The 18,908-nt window shown below is 44.3% G+C and overlaps 2 protein-coding genes across 2 annotated transcripts in view; both read right to left on the minus strand.

The window, feature by feature from the left end:
- Window positions 1-6,580, minus strand: part of LOC125944651 (beta-galactosidase-like) — a 9,816-nt gene extending 3,236 nt beyond the window's left edge. Inside the window, exons 1-3 of the mRNA XM_049665245.1 lie at window positions 5,656-6,580; window positions 2,950-3,084; window positions 2,262-2,498 (exon numbers count right to left, since the gene is read on the minus strand). Of these exons, the coding sequence (XP_049521202.1) occupies window positions 2,262-2,498; window positions 2,950-3,084; window positions 5,656-5,751 (468 nt within the window). The 5' untranslated portion in view covers window positions 5,752-6,580. The remainder of the gene's footprint in view (window positions 1-2,261; window positions 2,499-2,949; window positions 3,085-5,655) is intronic.
- The window catches only part of LOC119448221 (beta-galactosidase-1-like protein), an 87,711-nt gene that overhangs the window by 52,514 nt on the left and 16,289 nt on the right, over window positions 1-18,908 (minus strand). The window contains exons 8-12 of the mRNA XM_049665141.1: window positions 18,636-18,816; window positions 15,056-15,099; window positions 13,791-13,930; window positions 11,341-11,418; window positions 7,884-7,970 (exon numbers count right to left, since the gene is read on the minus strand). Coding sequence (XP_049521098.1) covers window positions 7,884-7,970; window positions 11,341-11,418; window positions 13,791-13,930; window positions 15,056-15,099; window positions 18,636-18,816 — 530 coding nt within the window. The remainder of the gene's footprint in view (window positions 1-7,883; window positions 7,971-11,340; window positions 11,419-13,790; window positions 13,931-15,055; window positions 15,100-18,635; window positions 18,817-18,908) is intronic.

Consider the following 18,908-nt stretch of genomic DNA (forward strand, 5'->3'; position numbering starts at 1 on the left):
GTTCCAAGTGGATCCGCCTTGCGAACTCCACGGCTACAATTTGTAAATTGCAATATGGGCCATCCGGTAATTAGTTAAAACTTAATTAGTGAATTTTTGTTAATTATTCGATTATGAATTTCAATTTATTGTGCAAGTAATGTCCGCCTCTTCAAGTAGACCAGCTCATGAACTAGAATTGTGCTATCTACCACAGGCAACCTTTAAGAATTTTTGAAAGTGTTCGCTGAAACACCCTGTATATATATCGTATGTTTCCATAAATTCGCATTGAGTCTCATTCCAGCACCACTTGAGAATCTTTATTCAAGTCATAAGTAACGCAGTGCGAAGACTGCACGGTATTACATATGTCCTTAAGCAAACAAAGACAAGCCTAACAACATGTCCTCGAAGAATCATTATTTCGTCAAAACGCGGCTCACAGAGTTATTGCGCAGCATGCGGCCAACTGCGCCATTTCATCTTTCTTTAGATTGTCAATTCAGGTGGCGGCCGATCTGTTGCTCGTTGCGAACGTGACGGGGATCTATGCAGGGTAACCGAAGATAACGCGTCACATATGTGACGCGCTATTAACCGCTAAGAAACCGCTCAGTGTCATAAAAAAAAAGCAGGCTCGCCACAGGAACTATCGGTAAACATTGGTTTACGTGATTATAGACGAACGCATCAATCTTGACCGTGTGTCCTTGTGTGATGTAAGGAAGCTTTACTTCATATGGTGCTCGTATCTACAGATAGAATAAGCGATTTCTCAGATTACATGTATTTTTAAATACATGGCAAATGAGACATCGTTCCGCTCGGCATCTATGTGTAGGGAATCGGATGAGCTTTGTTGTATTTAAAAGAAAGAAAAGTTATAATCTATACTTACTGTAGGAAGTGCTTTTTTTTAATTTCCGTATAAATACTTAAAAATTAAAATCGTAAAACATCAGGGAAGCTCTAGTATCAAATTTACAACCATGTAACTCAGCAATAAAAATTGATATGGCATCTAAAGCGGACCAAATCGATGTAATGTGCATCACTCAGCAATATACCACTGATTTGTGAGTACAGGGCATGTGCATAACGGTCGTATAGGCATTGCAACAATTTGACGTAAGTTTTTAACTCGTATATTAAATCTGCTTGTTTCAAATGCTCTAATAGATGTTTACAGAACTGCGATATTTGCTATTGGTACTGAGTTAAAAAACTTGTAAAGTGTGTATTTGAGCATTTCTGCGTATCATAGATGCATTTGAATATGCAAATAGCAGAGTTGGCCTCGAGGTAAGGCTGTTTTTATTGCGATAGCAATTATATGGACACTCCAAAGCAGATTTCTGCCGTCGCCGTCGCCGTCGCCGTCGCCGTCGCCGTGAGGTTCCGTATGACGTCAATGGAGATGAAATCGTCGCCGCGCGCCGCCGAACGCTGTATGTGCGAGTGAAAGGGCGCGAGGGACGCGCGCTTTCACGGGGAGTGAACGCACGGCGGAGAACAAACGCGCGTTCTGTGCCGTGCTCGCTTAAGGGCTGCAGAAGTAGGCGTCTCTTTCCTCCTTTACAATCACCATATATGTAGAGCAAACGCGCCTTCTTCTGACGCACGAAAGGCCGTGGGGGGGGGGGGGGGGGGGGGGGCAGGGAAGGGAGGCGACGGTTAGCTGCCAAGTGCCTATTTATATCAGAGGCTCCGGCAACAGTCACCAACGCCGCACGCATTTTGTGCGAACGCGGGCAAAACGCCGACGGCGTCGACAACAGTGCTGTGTGTTGCCGGTGCTGCTGCATGACCAAGTTTGTACAGCGGATAAAACTACCATCCTTACTCCGTATAGCTCTCTACTAAGTTGCTATCGCAATTGATGCTTCGCCTTTCGGGTGAAACTGCGACAACTTTTTTTAATTCACGTAGTCAATCATACTAACAGAAATGCACCAACTATCTCGTCAGGACAATCAAGTGGGCGCCTTTAGATATGCTGAAGGTTCTGTTCTGCACAGTACATTGCTAACGAGCCCGTCATTCCAAACACAGCTGGGGCACGAGACGAAATCAGGGAAACCCACACACACATACATACACTAACACAGTTGGTTCTGCAGGACGCGCTATGGTGGTGCGAACGAACGATGTCGTGTGTGTAACCACGTTACGGCGTTCCAAAGAACCCGGGTACGTAGCATAATTAACTGTCCGCGGTAAATTGGGCTATATAGTGGCACATCTGATATATGCCTGCATTGCGTGCTAACGGCGATTACCTTCGTCTTCTGGTCGGGCCTCAAAAACACGTCGTAGGCATCGGAGGCAGGCAGCTCGAACTTGGCAGCAAAGACGCGCACCTCGAAAGCTGAACTGGCGGCTCTCAGAGAGGTTTGTTCTCGAATAGAGCGCATCTGCGCGTAATCCGTGAGCCAGTTGGCGTTGGTGAGCGGAACTGGCCGCATGGTCCAGTTGGTGAGCAGGCGTTTGTCCAACGTCACGTTCGAGACAATCCCCTGCCGAAATTGAGTAACGGTACTTCACTCAGCAGCCCGGCCTTTTTTTTTTTTTTTGTTACATTCATGCCATAACTATGGTTGCTCCTACGTTTGCCGCGCGAAGTTTGTCTCAAGCCTCGGCAAACTAACCGCTCTCGCATTCTCTCTCTCTCTCTCTCTTGGCGTTTACTTTTATCATTTCTTACGCAAAAAAAAAAAAAAAAAGTTTGGGCGCTTCTGTTCACCAAATTCCCTGAACAAAATTTCTTTCGTCTGATCAAGTGCCTTTTAATTGAGACCTGATTTCATGTCTCGTAATGTGATCTGGGTTTTGGTGTCTTTATTAAATTTTTCATCTTCCTGAGGGTTTACCATTGGATTAGTAAATGACATGAAACAAAATTACCTGTGAGTGTTAACTGGGTCAAAGTAATAAGGGAACAAAGTTAGCAGTAGAGACGACACGCACCTTACTATCGCTTAGGTCTTTCCCCGATGAGATCCTGCCCTCATTATGAACGAGAATTGTCAGTTCTTGGTGTAGTTTCGCTTTAATCAGTAGGGCATTATTGTTCTCGGCACGGGATATGGAATCCACAAAAACCTGCAAAAAATCAAGGAGATAGAAAAAATTGCGAGAAAGGTTTCATACGACTAACATTACTGCAAAACAAGGCATAAAATAAAGGATGAAGCTCAGAACTAGAGTACAAAGCACTGCGGTGCTTTGATGCATTCCAATATGGCCGTCAACTGTTAGAACACATAATCAGCAAACCGGCTAACTGCAACTTCTGCTCTTTTATGTAGGAAAATACCACTGATACAACGTGTTGCGGAGAGATCTATTAATAAAAAGCTTTAGAATAACCTAACCGTAGTGTTATACCCCAATAACGCATTACCGAAAGGTATAGACACGAGCAGTGACGCTGATGACGATATTTGATGACGTCATGATAAATCGCAAAGCGTAGAGCTTATATTGCAGTCAGTGCAGTGAGCGACCGTACTGTATTTGACTTCGCTGCTGACTTAGCTATAGGCGCCAGTAATGACAAAGTCACCCCAAATTTCCTGGAATTTCTGTATCACTTCCTGTTTCCGTTTTCTTTTTCGTTTTTTTTTTTTGGGGGGGGGGGGGCAGTTGGAAGTTCTGAAATACAACGATGTTGTTAATTAACGCTGCGGTGGCTGAATCTCGGCCATCTATACTATCACTTGTACATATTAGAGCACTGCACAGGCCGTTTTTACGTTGGGATGCCCACCCGGGCCCGACCAAAAGTTTTATGGCGAGACCCGGGCCCGGCCCGGGCCCGGAAATAATCTACGTTACCCGCCCGGCCCACCACCCCTTTACCTTACGCCCGAACCCGGCCCGAGCCCGGCTCGAAACCTGCCCGAACCCCGGCCCGAGACCGAAAAAGACATGTTTTTCTGAGTCGAGATCCGCGAGGATAACTCGATGCACGTTACACGCACACCACCAGAAAGTCCGAGCCCGGCCCGGGCCAGCGTCAAAAAACACATGACATGCCCGAGCCCGGCCCGAGCCCACGAAAAAACTGCTCTACCCGGCCCGGCCCACGGGCCGGGCCGGGTAGGGCACGGGCTTTAGGGTAAGCCCGAGCCCGTGCAGTGCTCAACTACATATACTATAGCCATGTAAAACCATTAATTAAATCGCGAAAAGAAAAGAACACGTCATGGTAGAATACGAAGACGTGCTTGAAGTGCGAAACCAGACCTGTTCTTCTTCGGCTTCATGTTGGCCGTTCACGACATATGATGCGTATACATGCATACGTGAGTGACACCTCTGCAGTCATGCGCGAGGTGCAGCCGACATATAGATGTATGAGACCAAACTCACGGAAAACACACGTATACACGTGCCCTGTTAGCGATGTGGTTCGATACTCAGTCACCCCGATAGATGTTTCGGGACTCCCACAGTCTCTTCAGGCACCACTGTAACAACTAAGCGACAGGCTGAAGGACGCCTGTACACCCGCTTCACAAAACCGGTGGGCGTCCGCCGGTGAGTTTCGAACCAACCACCTCTTCGCCGAGGCGGCCGCCCGGCCATGGCGGTGAGCAGCCGTGTTCAAGTATCCTCAGGCTCGCCACCGGCGCTGTTTCTCTCGTCTATCTCAGCGAGAAGTGCCTGGATGCAACCAATGCTCGCGCTCGACTGTTGAGAGCGTGCCCGAAAGTTCTACAGAAAGTATACCTTCTGTGCCTGCTAGCAACAGTCCACGAGACGTAAAATGCACTTATTTTTCGCAAACATGCTACAAAAGGTTTCCGAAAGAAGTGTTTCCTAGCAACAGTGTTTCTATTTCCTCTTTATTAATTTCTTACTAAGTCTCGTTCATGAGCATTCCCTGGCTAAAGTAACATTTAAGCGCAAGGGAAACTTCGTCTCCCTCCCGCTTAAAGTTTATTACTCCTGCAATACCAACTAGCCCGCCTCTCAAGTCTTTCTTAAGAACATTGCCGTCTTCAGTCGCTGCGTAACCGCGTCACTGATATGCCTACCAGGTATTCAGAATTGGGAGAACGTTATGGCAAGCCGCGGAGCCAATAGTTATTCGAGGAAAAAGCTGGGTACAACCAGATTTTCACAGTACACGCTCGAGGTGTATACAAACCGAGCAAAATCAGCTTTCGCCGCGAAATTAATAACCATATTTGTATCGATGCTGCTCGAATATAGAGTGCACTTTCGCGTAAAACGCGTATAAAAAATAATATCTCTCTCCGCAAAAGCTGTACCCGTTATATTTTCGCCTACCATTCCTTATGTTCTGATAACTGGAACAAAAATATGTCACGATTCAGCACACGCATCTTAGCGTAGTGCTTTTGGTGCATGTTGCTGGCACAGCTGTGAAACTAGGAATATACCATTAAAAATTAAATTAAGGGATTTTACGTGCCAAAACCACGATCTGATTATGAGGCACGCCGTAGTGGGGCACTCCGGAAATTTGGACCACCTGGGCTTCTTTAACGTGCACCTAAATCTAAGTACACGGGTGTTAGCGCATTTCGCCCCCATCGAAATGCGACCGCCGTGGCCGGGATTCGATCCCGCGACCTCGTGCTCAGCAGCCCAACACCATAGCCACTGAGCAACCACGGCGGGTTAGGCATATGCCATACTTACACCGTTAAGGTAGACGTGACCTCCGTCTCGAATTCCTTCCACACTGAGCATGGCAGGCACATGTGGCTGATACGTGATAGTCGCATTGTAGAACATCAAACCATGAGCCTGTAAAAGTGCGCGGCAATAGAAATAAACAGCAGCGATCTTTCTAGTCGCCTCGATCAAATATACCGAAGTTGTTCACGGACAACGGCATATACTGTATTTACCTACTATGAACATACATGGGTAGACAGATCTGGACATGAATAAGAGGCGCCTTAATCAACCACGAATTCGACACGGACGCTGAGACGCAGTTTTCCACGAACATCTAATAACAGAGGCAACGAATGTAGTGCAAGAAACAGCCTCTACACAATTCGTCGCACATCACGGCTGCGGTGGTATATTGCTATACGCGGCCTGATACTTCTTGCAAACGCATACGAAAGGTTTAACTACGTAACTCTACGCAAATCCTCAAAATAAATGCGAAAAGAAATAGCGATTTGCGAACGAACTGTTGCGTTAATATCCATGTAGAAATGTCTGCTGTATAGCTTTATGGGTTCGGCTTTCTCTTGCTTCAAAAAGTGCCGCATCAAACAGGCTCCACTGTGGGTACAGTGGCAATATAGCCACGGTACCCACAGTGGTACAGTGGCTATATTGTTTTGCTGCTGATTTGGATGATGATGATGATGATGATGATGATGATGATGATGATGATGATGATGATGATGATGATGATGATGATGATAATGATGATGATGATGATGATGATTACATTTTATAGAGGCGAAATGTAAAAAGAGAAAGAAAAATTGTGTATTTAGATTTAGCTGCACGTTAAACACACACACTGGGTGTCGAGATTAATCCGGAGCCCTTCACTACGGTGTTAATCATAGCCCAGTGTTGCTCTGGAACGTTAAACTTCCTCTTTAATCGAATACAAAGTCTAGCGGAAGTATGTCCGCGCCGCTTCGCGCTCGCCGATCTGCATTTGCGATGACGCCAACACGAGCCTCGCTGGTTCGAATCCGACACAGCTCGGGATCAGGGGCGTCGGAAGAGGGGGAGTGCCGGCTCCCCATCATGTAAATATGAGGGAGCATCATCATGGCTCCCCCAGTCAAAGGGCATAAGTCCACGTACAGGAGATTCGTTCAGCCTGGACTCGACGAGTTTGTTCGTCTAGAAGGAATCGTAATTGAAGCAGCCAAGGGAAGTCCTCCTTCTGCCGCAGTCTTGGAGGAGGAACTGGGGCTCCACTCCTCAGACTTCGACATCTCCAGGCTTGCCGCGCAGTAGCTGATGCTTCCGCCAGCAGCAGGGGCGACGCCATTCCAGATGTTCACGAATTGCTGTATAGGATCAAGCTCCAAACGTTAAGCTAATTTTTGAGGAAGTGTTCAAACTTGTGCTTCTAATTCTCACAGGTCCCCGCGTCCTCGGCAACATCCGAACGATCCTTCAGTGCCCTGCGACGTATGGAGACGTGCTTTCGAAGCACAATGTCGCAGGAAAGGTTGACGCATCTGCTCCTTTTGCACGTGCACGGTGATTTAACGGCCACTCTGAGCTTAGAGTCCGGAGTGGAGACGTTTGTTGTAAGAAACGCGGAAAGAAAGTCCACGTTTGGCACAGAGTGACAATGATATGCACGAGCGCATAAATGTGTTTGTGCGACTTTGTACCATTTCAAACATCACTTAGGAATATACATTTAGATCCTAGATTGATTACACGGTATAGTTCATATTGATACAGCGCGAAGTAGACACCAACGAAGCGAGTCAACTGGACAGAACGAGCGCTGTTATTTCTGGTTTACTCGTTTCGTCCTTGCCCCAATGAAAAAAAAAAAAAAAAAAAAAACATTCCGACGCCACTGCTCGGAATGCTTTATTATCATGTTTGCCGCGTCGCTGATTAATTTCTCCAATTACTTAAAGACAGTGAACTTGCGTCATCGCGATAATTTCTAAATTAGGATTCTCAGCTCCGGGTGCCATATTATGAGCGTTGGATCCTGCCAGCGCTCCTACGCGCCCAGCGACGCGAAATCGAGTAATCTGGTGGGACGCATTGGTATATATCAGAGTTCGTGGAACACAAACAAGACACAAGTTCACGGGAAGGCGGAGAGGCATGAAGTGATTAGCTGTGGTGGTTGTACAGGGAATGTCGCTGGAAAGTGGCAAAACACTGCACTATACAGAGCACAGCCCTATACTTACGTGGCCCACTTGTTCGAAGGTCAGCGGATACTGCGACGACACTGAGTGACCACGGGAAAGGTACTGAAGTCCCGCGAGGCCGAACATCTTTGGCGAGAGAACAAATAGTTGGGCGAGGCTATACAAAAATGAACAAATATATAGGGTGTTTCTACGAAGACATTAAGTAATATCTAAAAATTGCCGTTCTGAAATGAAAGGGCTGTTTCTTCGGAGACCTATCGTCAGTGGCGCCGACCACGGGTGACGAGTAATACGTGGTACTAATTAGTCGCTAATTAACAAAATACGTGAACTAGCTTTTGAACTTCCAGTTTCAGTGCACTCATCGTAATTGGGGAATGGAAGCAAACTCTCCGTAAAAGCCACATCAACTTTTTGATCTGGAAAAATGCGATTACCCGCGGAACTGTGGCACGACGAATTTTGGCTATCGGAGCGCGCGAAAGAGAAACTGGGAGGCTGCAACGAGCTCAAAACCGCGCCCCTCGAAGCGACGTTCTGTTAACGTCACCCAGCATCGGGCCGCCAGCATGCTGCGGCTCCGTGCTCCTCGAGCGAGGCAAGCACATCACCGTCGTAAACCGCGCAGCCAACACCTGCCCTGTAACGTTTTAAGCGGCAGCACACCAGGCTAAATGAGTTGTTCGTTCATACGTGACACGTTGGAGAGCACTGCAATCGCGGCGCGCCGTCGGGCATGTCAAGGGTTTCTCTGTTCTTCTTTAATTTTATTGCGATAGCAATTATATGGACACTTCAATCGGATTTCTGCCATCGGCGTCGCCGTCGTCGACGTCGACGTGAGGTTCCGTATAGATTCCAAGGGCGATAAAATCGTCGCCGCGCGCCGTATGCACGAGCGAAAGCGCGCGGGGGACACGCGCGCTATCACGGAGAGCGAACGCACGGCCGAAAGCAAACGCGACCGTCGCGCGAAAAGCCGTGGGGGTATAGGAGGGAGGGAGGCGGGGCGACGCTGTGCTCCGGCACCAAAGGCGTATCTTGGAATCGAGCGTACGGGCCACTCAATCTCCCACGCGAAAGCAAGAAAGCGGGAAGGCAGCGCGGGAGAGAGAGAGGGGGGGGGGGGGGGCGCAGCTTCTATAGTACTCTGCCAACAACTCCGTTCGTACTTTGCCCGGCTGTAGCCGTCGCCCGCACGGTCTCTTATCGCCACACGGCTCTGACCTTTGTATGCGCTATGCATCCGCCGCTCAGTTTCCTTTGAAGCGATAGACCGCGCGAACCTTGCCCGCTGCGGCGGCTGCGATTGCTGCCAGCGTTTTGACAGTCGTTGTCTGCGGTCATTCAGTGTGATCTATTCATGTTTGCTTGTGCGCGCTGACACCACGCTTGTTAATTCAGTTATAGTAAGCGGATGTGTCCAAGTTTATGCAGCCGATAAAACTATTATCCCTACTCCGAATAGCTCTCTACTAATTTGCTATTGCAATTGATGCTTTGCCTTTCGGGCGAAACTGCGACGTTTTTCATATTTCGGAGGTCACTTTAAGACGCGGAAAAAATTGTTGCGTAACGAGAAGTCAAAAGCTGATGAATTATATGACTGAATTAGATGAAATCTCGACAACTTTCTCATTGGAACTCTTTCATTAATTTGCAATTAAGCAGAATATAAGATATAGTATGGCTTGCTCCATACATTAGCCAACAACAGTCACTTAGTCGCATCCTCATGTAGAGTGCTTCGGCCTATTCTAAAGCATTGGCTAAGTTAGCTTGGAGTTAACTTCTATGCAATGCCTTAAAAGTTATATTTCCGTTAATTTTATTTGCAACGCTGTGCAATCTAGCAAAATGCAGCATGCACAGATAATTTATGCTCCTTAGTGGACGCACTTTATCCCCCGAAAATATGGCAAGCATGTATATATAACAAACTAACATGTCTTGATTAGCATTTAAAATGTTGTTAAAAGAGCATGGGCATTCACCCCCAAATTTGCTACTCAGCAAGGCAAATATACGATACTGAGGCGGGAATTTTGGCGCAAAGACGCGGCCCGGAGTGACGTAGTTTGTCGCCTAATTGTTTCTTCTTTTCGGCAAGAGATTTCCTGTATGGGGCGCACAAATCATCAAAGGCAGTTTCATTCCCCTTTCCACCCAATATAAATATGAACGAAAATAAAATTTAATTTAATGTCTGTACAAAAAGGCGACTAAATGGTACTTTACGATTTCTTCGCGTTTAAGGTGGCGGCCCCATTCCGGCGGCACGAGCAACCCGTTTTCAGTAATTTTGGGGCAACCGTGGCGGCTCTTCTACTTAGGATATAAAGTTGTCGTATATATCATAACAAAGCTTAATTCTTGTAGATTCCAACTATATATAATATAAAGAAATTGATTAATGTCATTTAGAAATAAATGTTCAAGAACAAGCATGAGATACATGATTTTGGCGAACTGTGTCTCAGTTGTGACCATATTTAGAAGAAACTACCGCATTTACTGCATTGCGGCTTGCTCTGCAGCTTTAGCACATATTTATCTATTTCCTAGACGCAGCAAAATAATGTTGAATTTTCAATTTTTGGATAACTTGCTTTTGAAGATTGCCAAATATCGCAATCTTCTGTTGTAAACAGCCCGGCAACTACACGCTCAAGGAAGCTAAATTTTGGACAAAGTAGAGTTCAAGAAATTTACATTTAGGACGCAAAAATTTCATTCATGTACCTTTATTAGTTTTTCTAATAATGTGACCGAAATTATGCAATATTTATAATTCTGGTTTTACTTTTGCCCATTTTTGCGGGAAGGTACTAAAGCTACGAAGCTGCGGTTTAAAACTAAGGCACATGAATGAAATTTATTTTGCTTCCTAAATGGAAATTCTTTGAACTCTAATTTATCCAAAATTTAGCTTCCTTGAGCGTGTAGTTCCTGGGCTGTTTACAACAGAAGATTGCGATATTTGGCAATCTTCAAAAGCAAGTTATCCAAAAATTGAAAATTCAACATTATGTTGCTGCGTCTAGGAAATAGATAAATATGTGCTAAAGCTGCAGAGCAAGCCGCAATGCAGTAAATGCGGTAGTTTCTTCTAAATATGGTCACAATCGAGATACAGTTCGCCAAAATCATGTATCTCATGATTGTTCTTGAACATTTATTTCTAAATCACATTAATCAATTTCTTTATATTATATATAGTTGGAATCTACAAGAATTAAGCTTTGTTATGATATATACGACAACTTTATATCCTAAGTAGAAGAGCCGCCACGGTTGCCCCAAAATTACTGAAAACGGGTTGCTCGTGCCGCCGGAGTGGGGCCGCCACCTTAAGTGGCTTCTTTGTAAGCTGTCTTGACGCGCTTTAAGCTGTAAGCTGCCTCGACCTACCGCACAACTCATTACAAATCGAGCAACAGCAGTTGCCGCCGTCATGAAAGCATGTTCTCTTCGACCATTTTCAGTTGCTTACGTGCGTCGTCCTGATAGGCCCGAATTTCATCTTGCGCCTTGATTTCGGCATCTCCGGTAGGCTTTTATTCGGGAACAACTGAAAAAAAAAAGCACAATTTCTATCTATGAATGAATGGTTTTTATTTCTTTTCACATTGAAAAAGAGGAGACAGGACTAAAAGCTGAGGTACAGCTTGACGAGGGTCCCGCCCCCTTATACGTTTGACAGCAGAGCACTGCAGAAACATTACGAAAAATGCAACACTTGCAACAAAGTAACATTGGAAACAAAATGCACTTTCAACAAAAGAAAATCTAGTATAAAATTACACAAAGACATATATACTTATATACACATAGAATTTCGCATTTATACCTATATACACGCATGCAGATACAGACCATATGCACAAGCAATGCACACAGATCTATATACACGTATGTACAGGTGTGCTATCACGCACTCATGACTGCAATATGTAAACAAAACTTTTATGACATACTAGTCTATTTGGCATAACTGACTAATAAGTCTTATTTCGTTATTGGAATTGCATAAAGGATCAAAGTCTTCCTGTGCGAGTTGATTAAGTAGAATGGGAACTGTATGTGTTAATGATTGTTTATCGTAATTGGTCCGAGGTGTGCGGACGTGCCATTCCTCTTTATGCCTAGTATCACGGATGCTACGGTTTGCTTTTAAATCGGCCAGAGAAAACATAATAGATTTATTAGACTTCAAATACGGAAATATCTATCTATCTATCTATCTATCTATCTATCTATCTATCTATCTATCTATCTATCTATCTATCTATCTATCTATCTATCTATCTATCTATCTATCTATCTATCTATCTATCTATCTATCTATCTATCTATCTATCTATCTATCTATCTATCTATCTATCTATCTATCTATCTATCCATCTATCTATCTAATCTTTTATTTGTGCCAAGCTTAAGCTCTAACCAACAATACAACATGTACACGAGTTAAAGCGGTGTGGGTTTGGCTGAAGCTTTGACGATGTAGTTACGTACGATGTATCTGCATAATGCCCTATGTAGGCATTGACATGCGTATCCGTTAACTGACAATTTACGCAAGCAGGCGTTATAAAAATGAATTCAGAGATTCTATAAATTCCCCATCGTGGCAATTTGGGCCTGTTGGTATGCCATAGTAAAGGATTTGAATAGCATAAGTGCATGAGAAGAAAAAGGGGAAAAACAGAGCGCTAACCCATGTCCGAACGATGACGTATACTCAACCAAATAGAAGCTTCACTTATTGCGGTATCAGGAAGTTTTATCAAATTGTCTGCTTTTTCTTCTTATAGACCTATTTTGACTATACAAATACTATACAGAGTAATTGGTAAAAGTAGTGTACATTTCCGTTTATCTATATCATGGCTCATCTACTTTCAAACGAGTCATTACCCAAAAAAGCACACACATATCATTTGGCAAAAAGTGTAAGGACGTAAGTATGCAAACCGCCTATAGATAATCTATAGACTACACACTGAAAAAGTTACAGATTGCCTAAATCAATTTTGCAAGTAACAGGCTTAGGAAACGATGCTAGCTGGTGCGCTATATGCACGTAAGACATGTTGAAGGGCCTCTCACCAGGCCCCAGCGATGGAATGTGAATTATACACTAGAAAATTTGAAACACCGTTCATGAAGCGTCTACCACAATAAGTTTCAAAAGGGCCTAGTGGAAGTCAATAAATATTGCTTGTGGGCACACGTCGAGTCAAGGTTAGATAGCCTCTGTTGCGGATAGGGTAGCTAGGTTCTTTGCACCAGTGCCTCGCAACATTTCATTTGCTTCTATCTCCGCTATTACTAGCCTCTTGTAAAGGGACACTAAAGAAGAAAATAGATTGAGAACAATTAGTAAATTAAGCTTCTACGTTATTACAAAAGCTAAACTTACGGTGAAAAAAAAAGAAAAATAAGCTTGATTGCGCCAAAAAATCCGGAAAAAAACAAACAAAAACGGGTGGCGAAGCCGCCTTCAAGTTTTTGCGCTCGCTGTCACATCATTGATTTTGACACGGTCTGATGGGGCCTAGTTAATTTCTGGCAGAGAGCATTTACTGCAATAAAATGGCCCTAATACAAGAAAATATATCGCTCTGACGCGCAAGTGCTGAGGGGTCGGAGGGAAATAAAAAATAAATAAAAGTTCGATTTTCATTTTCTCTCCTTGTAACGAACCTCCTACCACGAAATAAACGAAAATAAAGATTCGAAATAATGTTTGATCAGTGTGAATAGATTTAGTTTTTCCTGTTTAGTGCCCCTTTAAACACTCTTGCTGTAGAACGCTTCCTGGAGGGCGCTTTACAACTTCGAGTGTGTAAGCAAGATTTCCAGTGAGGTCTCGCCTCTGATTCTCGCTGCTGTTCCCACCGGTCAACAGCCGCAAGGAAACGAAACGTGACCGCTTGCCTCGGAAATGACGCGACGGACGGTGACGAACAACTCAGTTGGGTCTCCAGCTTCTGTCAGGAGGCCGCCGAACTCGTAGCTCGTCACTTGGGGCCGGTAAGAGAGCTCGCCCTTATGTCCGTTGGCTGCCACCATGGACGCTTTCAAAGGTGCGGGGAGAAAAGTGAACGTAAATAAATACTGTAAATAAATAAATAAATAAATAAATAAATAAATAAATAAATAAATAAATAAATGAATAAATAAATAAATAAATAAATAAATAAATAAATAAATAAATAAATAAATAAATAAATAAATAAGTAAATAAATAAATAAATAAATAAATAAATCGATCAATTGTTCATTACCATGTCCAGGAACAGCCCTACGGTCTGACTGCTGACGCACGGGTAAAAAAAATATTAAAATACAAATACAGGGAAAAAACATGAAATAGAAAACGACAATTATTAATAGGAACAGTTTACAATCAACAAAAGCCAAGGTTATTTCGCAACAGAAAGACGGAGAAAAAAACACGAACAAGTCGTGAGAGTCAAGAAAAATAAATGAATCAATCCAGCCTTTAGATTATGTTCTCAGAAAGAACCATGCGGTTTTAATACTGGCGCACAGGTGATCTAACGAAAAGATAATGCACAGAAAACAACAACGACGACGAATAATAATAATAATAATAATAATAATAATAATAATAATAATAATAATAATAATAATAATAATAATAATAATAATAATAATAATAATAATAATAATAATAATAATAATAATAAACATCTGTGACCTACATGACCGAAGGAAGATGAGACAACGCAGGCGTTGACTATCAACTGGTAGTTTATTCATATAAGAAATGCATATCCTCAAGCGTACATTGTTGTGCTTCTTCACGGTGACCTTTTTTCACCGGATTGTGCCTGTCATCGATTTGTCGCGGACATACATGAAAACTCGCAAAAGTAATAACTAATTTCGCCAACGTCACGCCTCTGAGCCATCAAAAAAAGAAAAAAAAAATATAAAAGAAAAATTAGCGTAGGCTGCACTAGTGGCGCAAGGCTAAAGAAACAGCGGTGCTGATCGGCAACTAGCTGACCCTGGCCTTACGGGTTATGCTTTTCCGGAACTATTGATTATTGATCAATTATCGATTACTTATTGATTTGGTATCGATTTGCGTTTTAATATATCCCACTACAGTACTACAACGCCATTATACTACATGTTACTATTGTACACTTGGTTTATAATATACTTCTCACCTCCGGCGCTGAACCCGAAAGACGTTCCTCCGTGAAACATGTACCTGAAATCAGAGCCAGTGTTGCGAGCTACAGGGACAATTCGTGCACATGGGTTGCACACAGATAGCCCATATATAGCTAGAAGTGAATACGCTTCGGGGAGCTGCGTAAAGCTGATGTATTCAGCTAGGCCGCAGAGACAGCACATTGCAGGAAAGTTGATGTGTGTGGGCAAACCAATGCACGAGCGACCTTTGTGTTGCGTGAGCACAAGCTCTCGAAGGTACAGCAGCTAAGCCTTTTTTTTCAGTTTTATACTAATTGAACCAGAAATATTCCCCGAAAAAAGATAATTAAAATATACACGTTTAGTACTCCCTTGCAAAAATCTGACACAGACTAAAATGCACCCTCAGGTTTCACAAGGGTGAAAGCGGGAATCCGCTTAGCTTACTGCGGGTGTCACGCTACAGAGCAATGTTCTTGATCGCACTGATGGTTGCGGCACGCCCGATGCGAGACACGAAGGCGTATAGGCACTGCAAGTTTTCGTCGATATGGGCCCCGCGTAAACCGCTGGGCGTAACGATCCGCACCTTTTGTTTAGAGAGCGCGGCGGCGTGCTCGACAGCGTGCTCGCGCGCTATGCAGCGTAATCTCTAAACGCTAAACGCACGCGTAATCCTTGTGGCGTATTGAAGTCGGGATCTGCATTCATTCTGATAGTCATGCTTTCTGGATAGCTTGCGTGGATATGGAATCCATGAGCGTTTATAACACAGTGGTGACCATTGAGTTCACCATGCTCTACTTTTAATTATACCTGATGTCCCGCATATCTGAGTTAATTATTTCGCCTAAAGAAACTATGAATTCTTCGCTTATCTTTCAGGTGGGCGAGCGCCACGGCTCGCCTATATAATAGCACTGGAGCGCACTTTTCAACCGGGTTATCGCGTTGCGCGATGTATTTTAGTCCTTGTGCAATTATATTCCAAGCCGCATTTACTACTTGGGAATAAGATCAGAACTTGTACTGTAACATACGACGGCTCCTTTACCAAGGATGACTGCGTGCAGTAATAAAAATTTTGAAAATGACATCAGACAGCATATTCCAACACGCCAATTTCATGCACAGGAATTAATTTTATGCATCTGACACTATAATAAAGGTCTATTCAATGCTTCGCAGTCACAATGAACATCGCATAGTGCGCTATTTATTTACGAAATCAGGCCGCTTCGCTGCACTTTTAGTTGAGAGTACTGCAAAATTTCATCGTGTGTCTGCGTTGGTTGGCGCAAATATTCAATTTTTCGTTCAGTGTCGTTATAGGTTGCTAATCAAGGGGGTGTTCAGCTGTGTGAGTTAAATGCTATGAAAAAAAAAAGACGTTTCAGTGGGGTCCCATATCTATTGCTAAGATAACTTTGCCGGCGAAAGCTTTAATGCGTTGACGTCATTTTATTTGCGATTGTTTGCTTATGTTGATAAATAATTAAACAACTACTAATTGGTCGTAATTCGGTTTATTTGCTTTCTTACTTGCTGTTACGGAGTCTTTAATTGACCCTTATTAGTATGTACTGCTCTTTGGAACTCCTAATTAGTCTTAATTTGATGTGACCATTCTTATCACGGAGTCTGGAATGGATGTTAAGTAGTGTCTATTACTGTTCGCAACCCTTAATTACTTTTAATTACTCTTAATTATTCTTAGTTACTTAGTAATTCACCTTAGTTACTTTGTAATTCACCTTAGCACGCTTTAATAAAGGTGTCGTATATTGTCCGTGGATTGGTCTTGTTAATTACCCTAATTACTTTTAATTATACGTTGAGACTCTTGAATTACTCTTAATTATTTTAGCTACTAGGTGCTGAATTGACATTTACATGCTTTTTGAACGGTAGAGGTGTAGTATGCCGCTTTCTGATTTTTGCTACCGCAAGTGTTGTCGACGAAGGTCACATTCCGCGACTAATGAGCCAGTTCAACGTTTCGCTCAAATAGGCGCGGATGCCTATTATCGCGCACACACGAGCGCTTATGCTCCATCGCGTGCACACGCACGCATACAGCGTTTCTGAGACCGCATCCGCACAGCCCCCCATATGACAACGCTAAAAGGCACCCAACGCTATTCTTTTGGAGCAAGGCAACACCTATTTAGATGCACTGGGGAGCGAGGTGAGCTTGCTAGGGAGACCGCGCATGCGCAGACCCCGTCACTACTTTTTCACCGGCGCGCTCCGCCGGCGAAAGGCCACCGGTCCGGCGTTCCGAGTTATTTTGTGGGCACCTGTACACATAGAACCCCTGATAGCGCCGTCCCAGTCTTGGGCCGGTATTTTGTAGCGATGCCTTATGACTTATTGCGATAGCAATTATTCTATACTAGTCTTATCATCCACCGCTCACGGCCGGCTGATCCCGTTGATAACGCCACCGGACCGTCGCTCTGACCACTGACAAAGCGCGATAAGCGCGAAATGGCATTAGCACCGGAAAGGCATCGCTACAAAATACCGGCCTTGCATGCGTTTCTAGTGAATCTGTGATTGTGGATGATCGGAGTGATTGTCTGCCAAGCAAAAAAGTTTTTTTACATTGTTGTATACAATTATACGTACCAGCAAGCCGAACATTAAGTTCTACAATGGTCGGCGGGTAAGCAAGATAGCAGCCTTCTCACAAGTTGCAAGAACAAGTTCATGGGCTAGTTGGCACACTAACCTTGAAAAAGATACAACGCAAATTTTGGAGTCTATGTGAAGCGATGCTTTTGTGAAGCTGTTAACTACATAGTGCTATAAAGCTGTTCGTCTTCTGTAACGCGTTTGCAGCATAGCGATTACGTACCTGCCGGGAAAATCAGTAAGACGAGGAGACCCCCGCCACGAGAAACACGCCATTTACGCGACTACAGATTGCACTGTCTCCGGGATCAGCCCAGTTTACAATTGCACTACTATCCCTCCTTTCCGAACCCCAACTCCGAACAGCGCCATTCCAGTGCTGTGCAGCGCGGACTCGCGTGACAAGCACAAGCTGGTGCGGCGGCAGGCTCGGTGAACAGAGTCCGTAGAGGTCCAGGACTGAGGCCACCTCACCCCCACCCTTCCTGCTGGCGCAGGCTGGAAGCAAAGAGAAGGCGAAGCCGCTAGCTTGTGCATTTTACTTTTCTATCAATAAACGTTCTCTCTCTTTTTTTTCCCCTATTCCTCCTATCCAGGCCTGGCCCACATTACTCGGCAAAAAGCTGACCGAACAGACACGTCAGAACACGGGAAAGAAAGCATAGAAAGCTTCGTTTTAATAAAGGAATTATGCGCTTGAAGGCATATATTTGTGGCACTAAAAATATATAGGTACCGTTTGGTGTCCCATAACGTAACTGCCTAGAGAAACAAGCCGGTCACCGGCACATCTGTATAGCGGTATAGTACAGATGGGGCTACATACTAAGCCGACTCGTTATGTGAGTGCTCTTCTATGTGAGCTATTCGGCAAGGCGGCGGTCAGCAAAGTTCTGTAGCGTTCGCCTAAAGAGCTCCGCTTACAAGCGAAGCTTTTGCAGCGCGGACACTCACAGGTTTACCGAAGCGCCGGCGAGCAGGACTTGGCGAAGCATACTGGCGACCATGGCAGGATCCATATGCTGGTGGGGCATTGCCCAGCGGTCGAACCAGCCTGTATACAGCTCAGAGACGAATAGGGGCCCCCGTTTCTGGTAGAGTCGCAGGGTGGCGAACGCATCAGACACATCGGCCACTGCGCAAAGCCGCGCGCCAAAAATGAAAAAAAAAAAAAAATAATGATACGTTGGCACTGCCAAACAGCCGCGCCTCAAGCAACGTCAGCTA

Source organism: Dermacentor silvarum, chromosome 4 (assembly GCF_013339745.2).
Source record: "Dermacentor silvarum isolate Dsil-2018 chromosome 4, BIME_Dsil_1.4, whole genome shotgun sequence".
In the NCBI taxonomy this organism is placed as follows: domain Eukaryota; kingdom Metazoa; phylum Arthropoda; class Arachnida; order Ixodida; family Ixodidae; genus Dermacentor; species Dermacentor silvarum.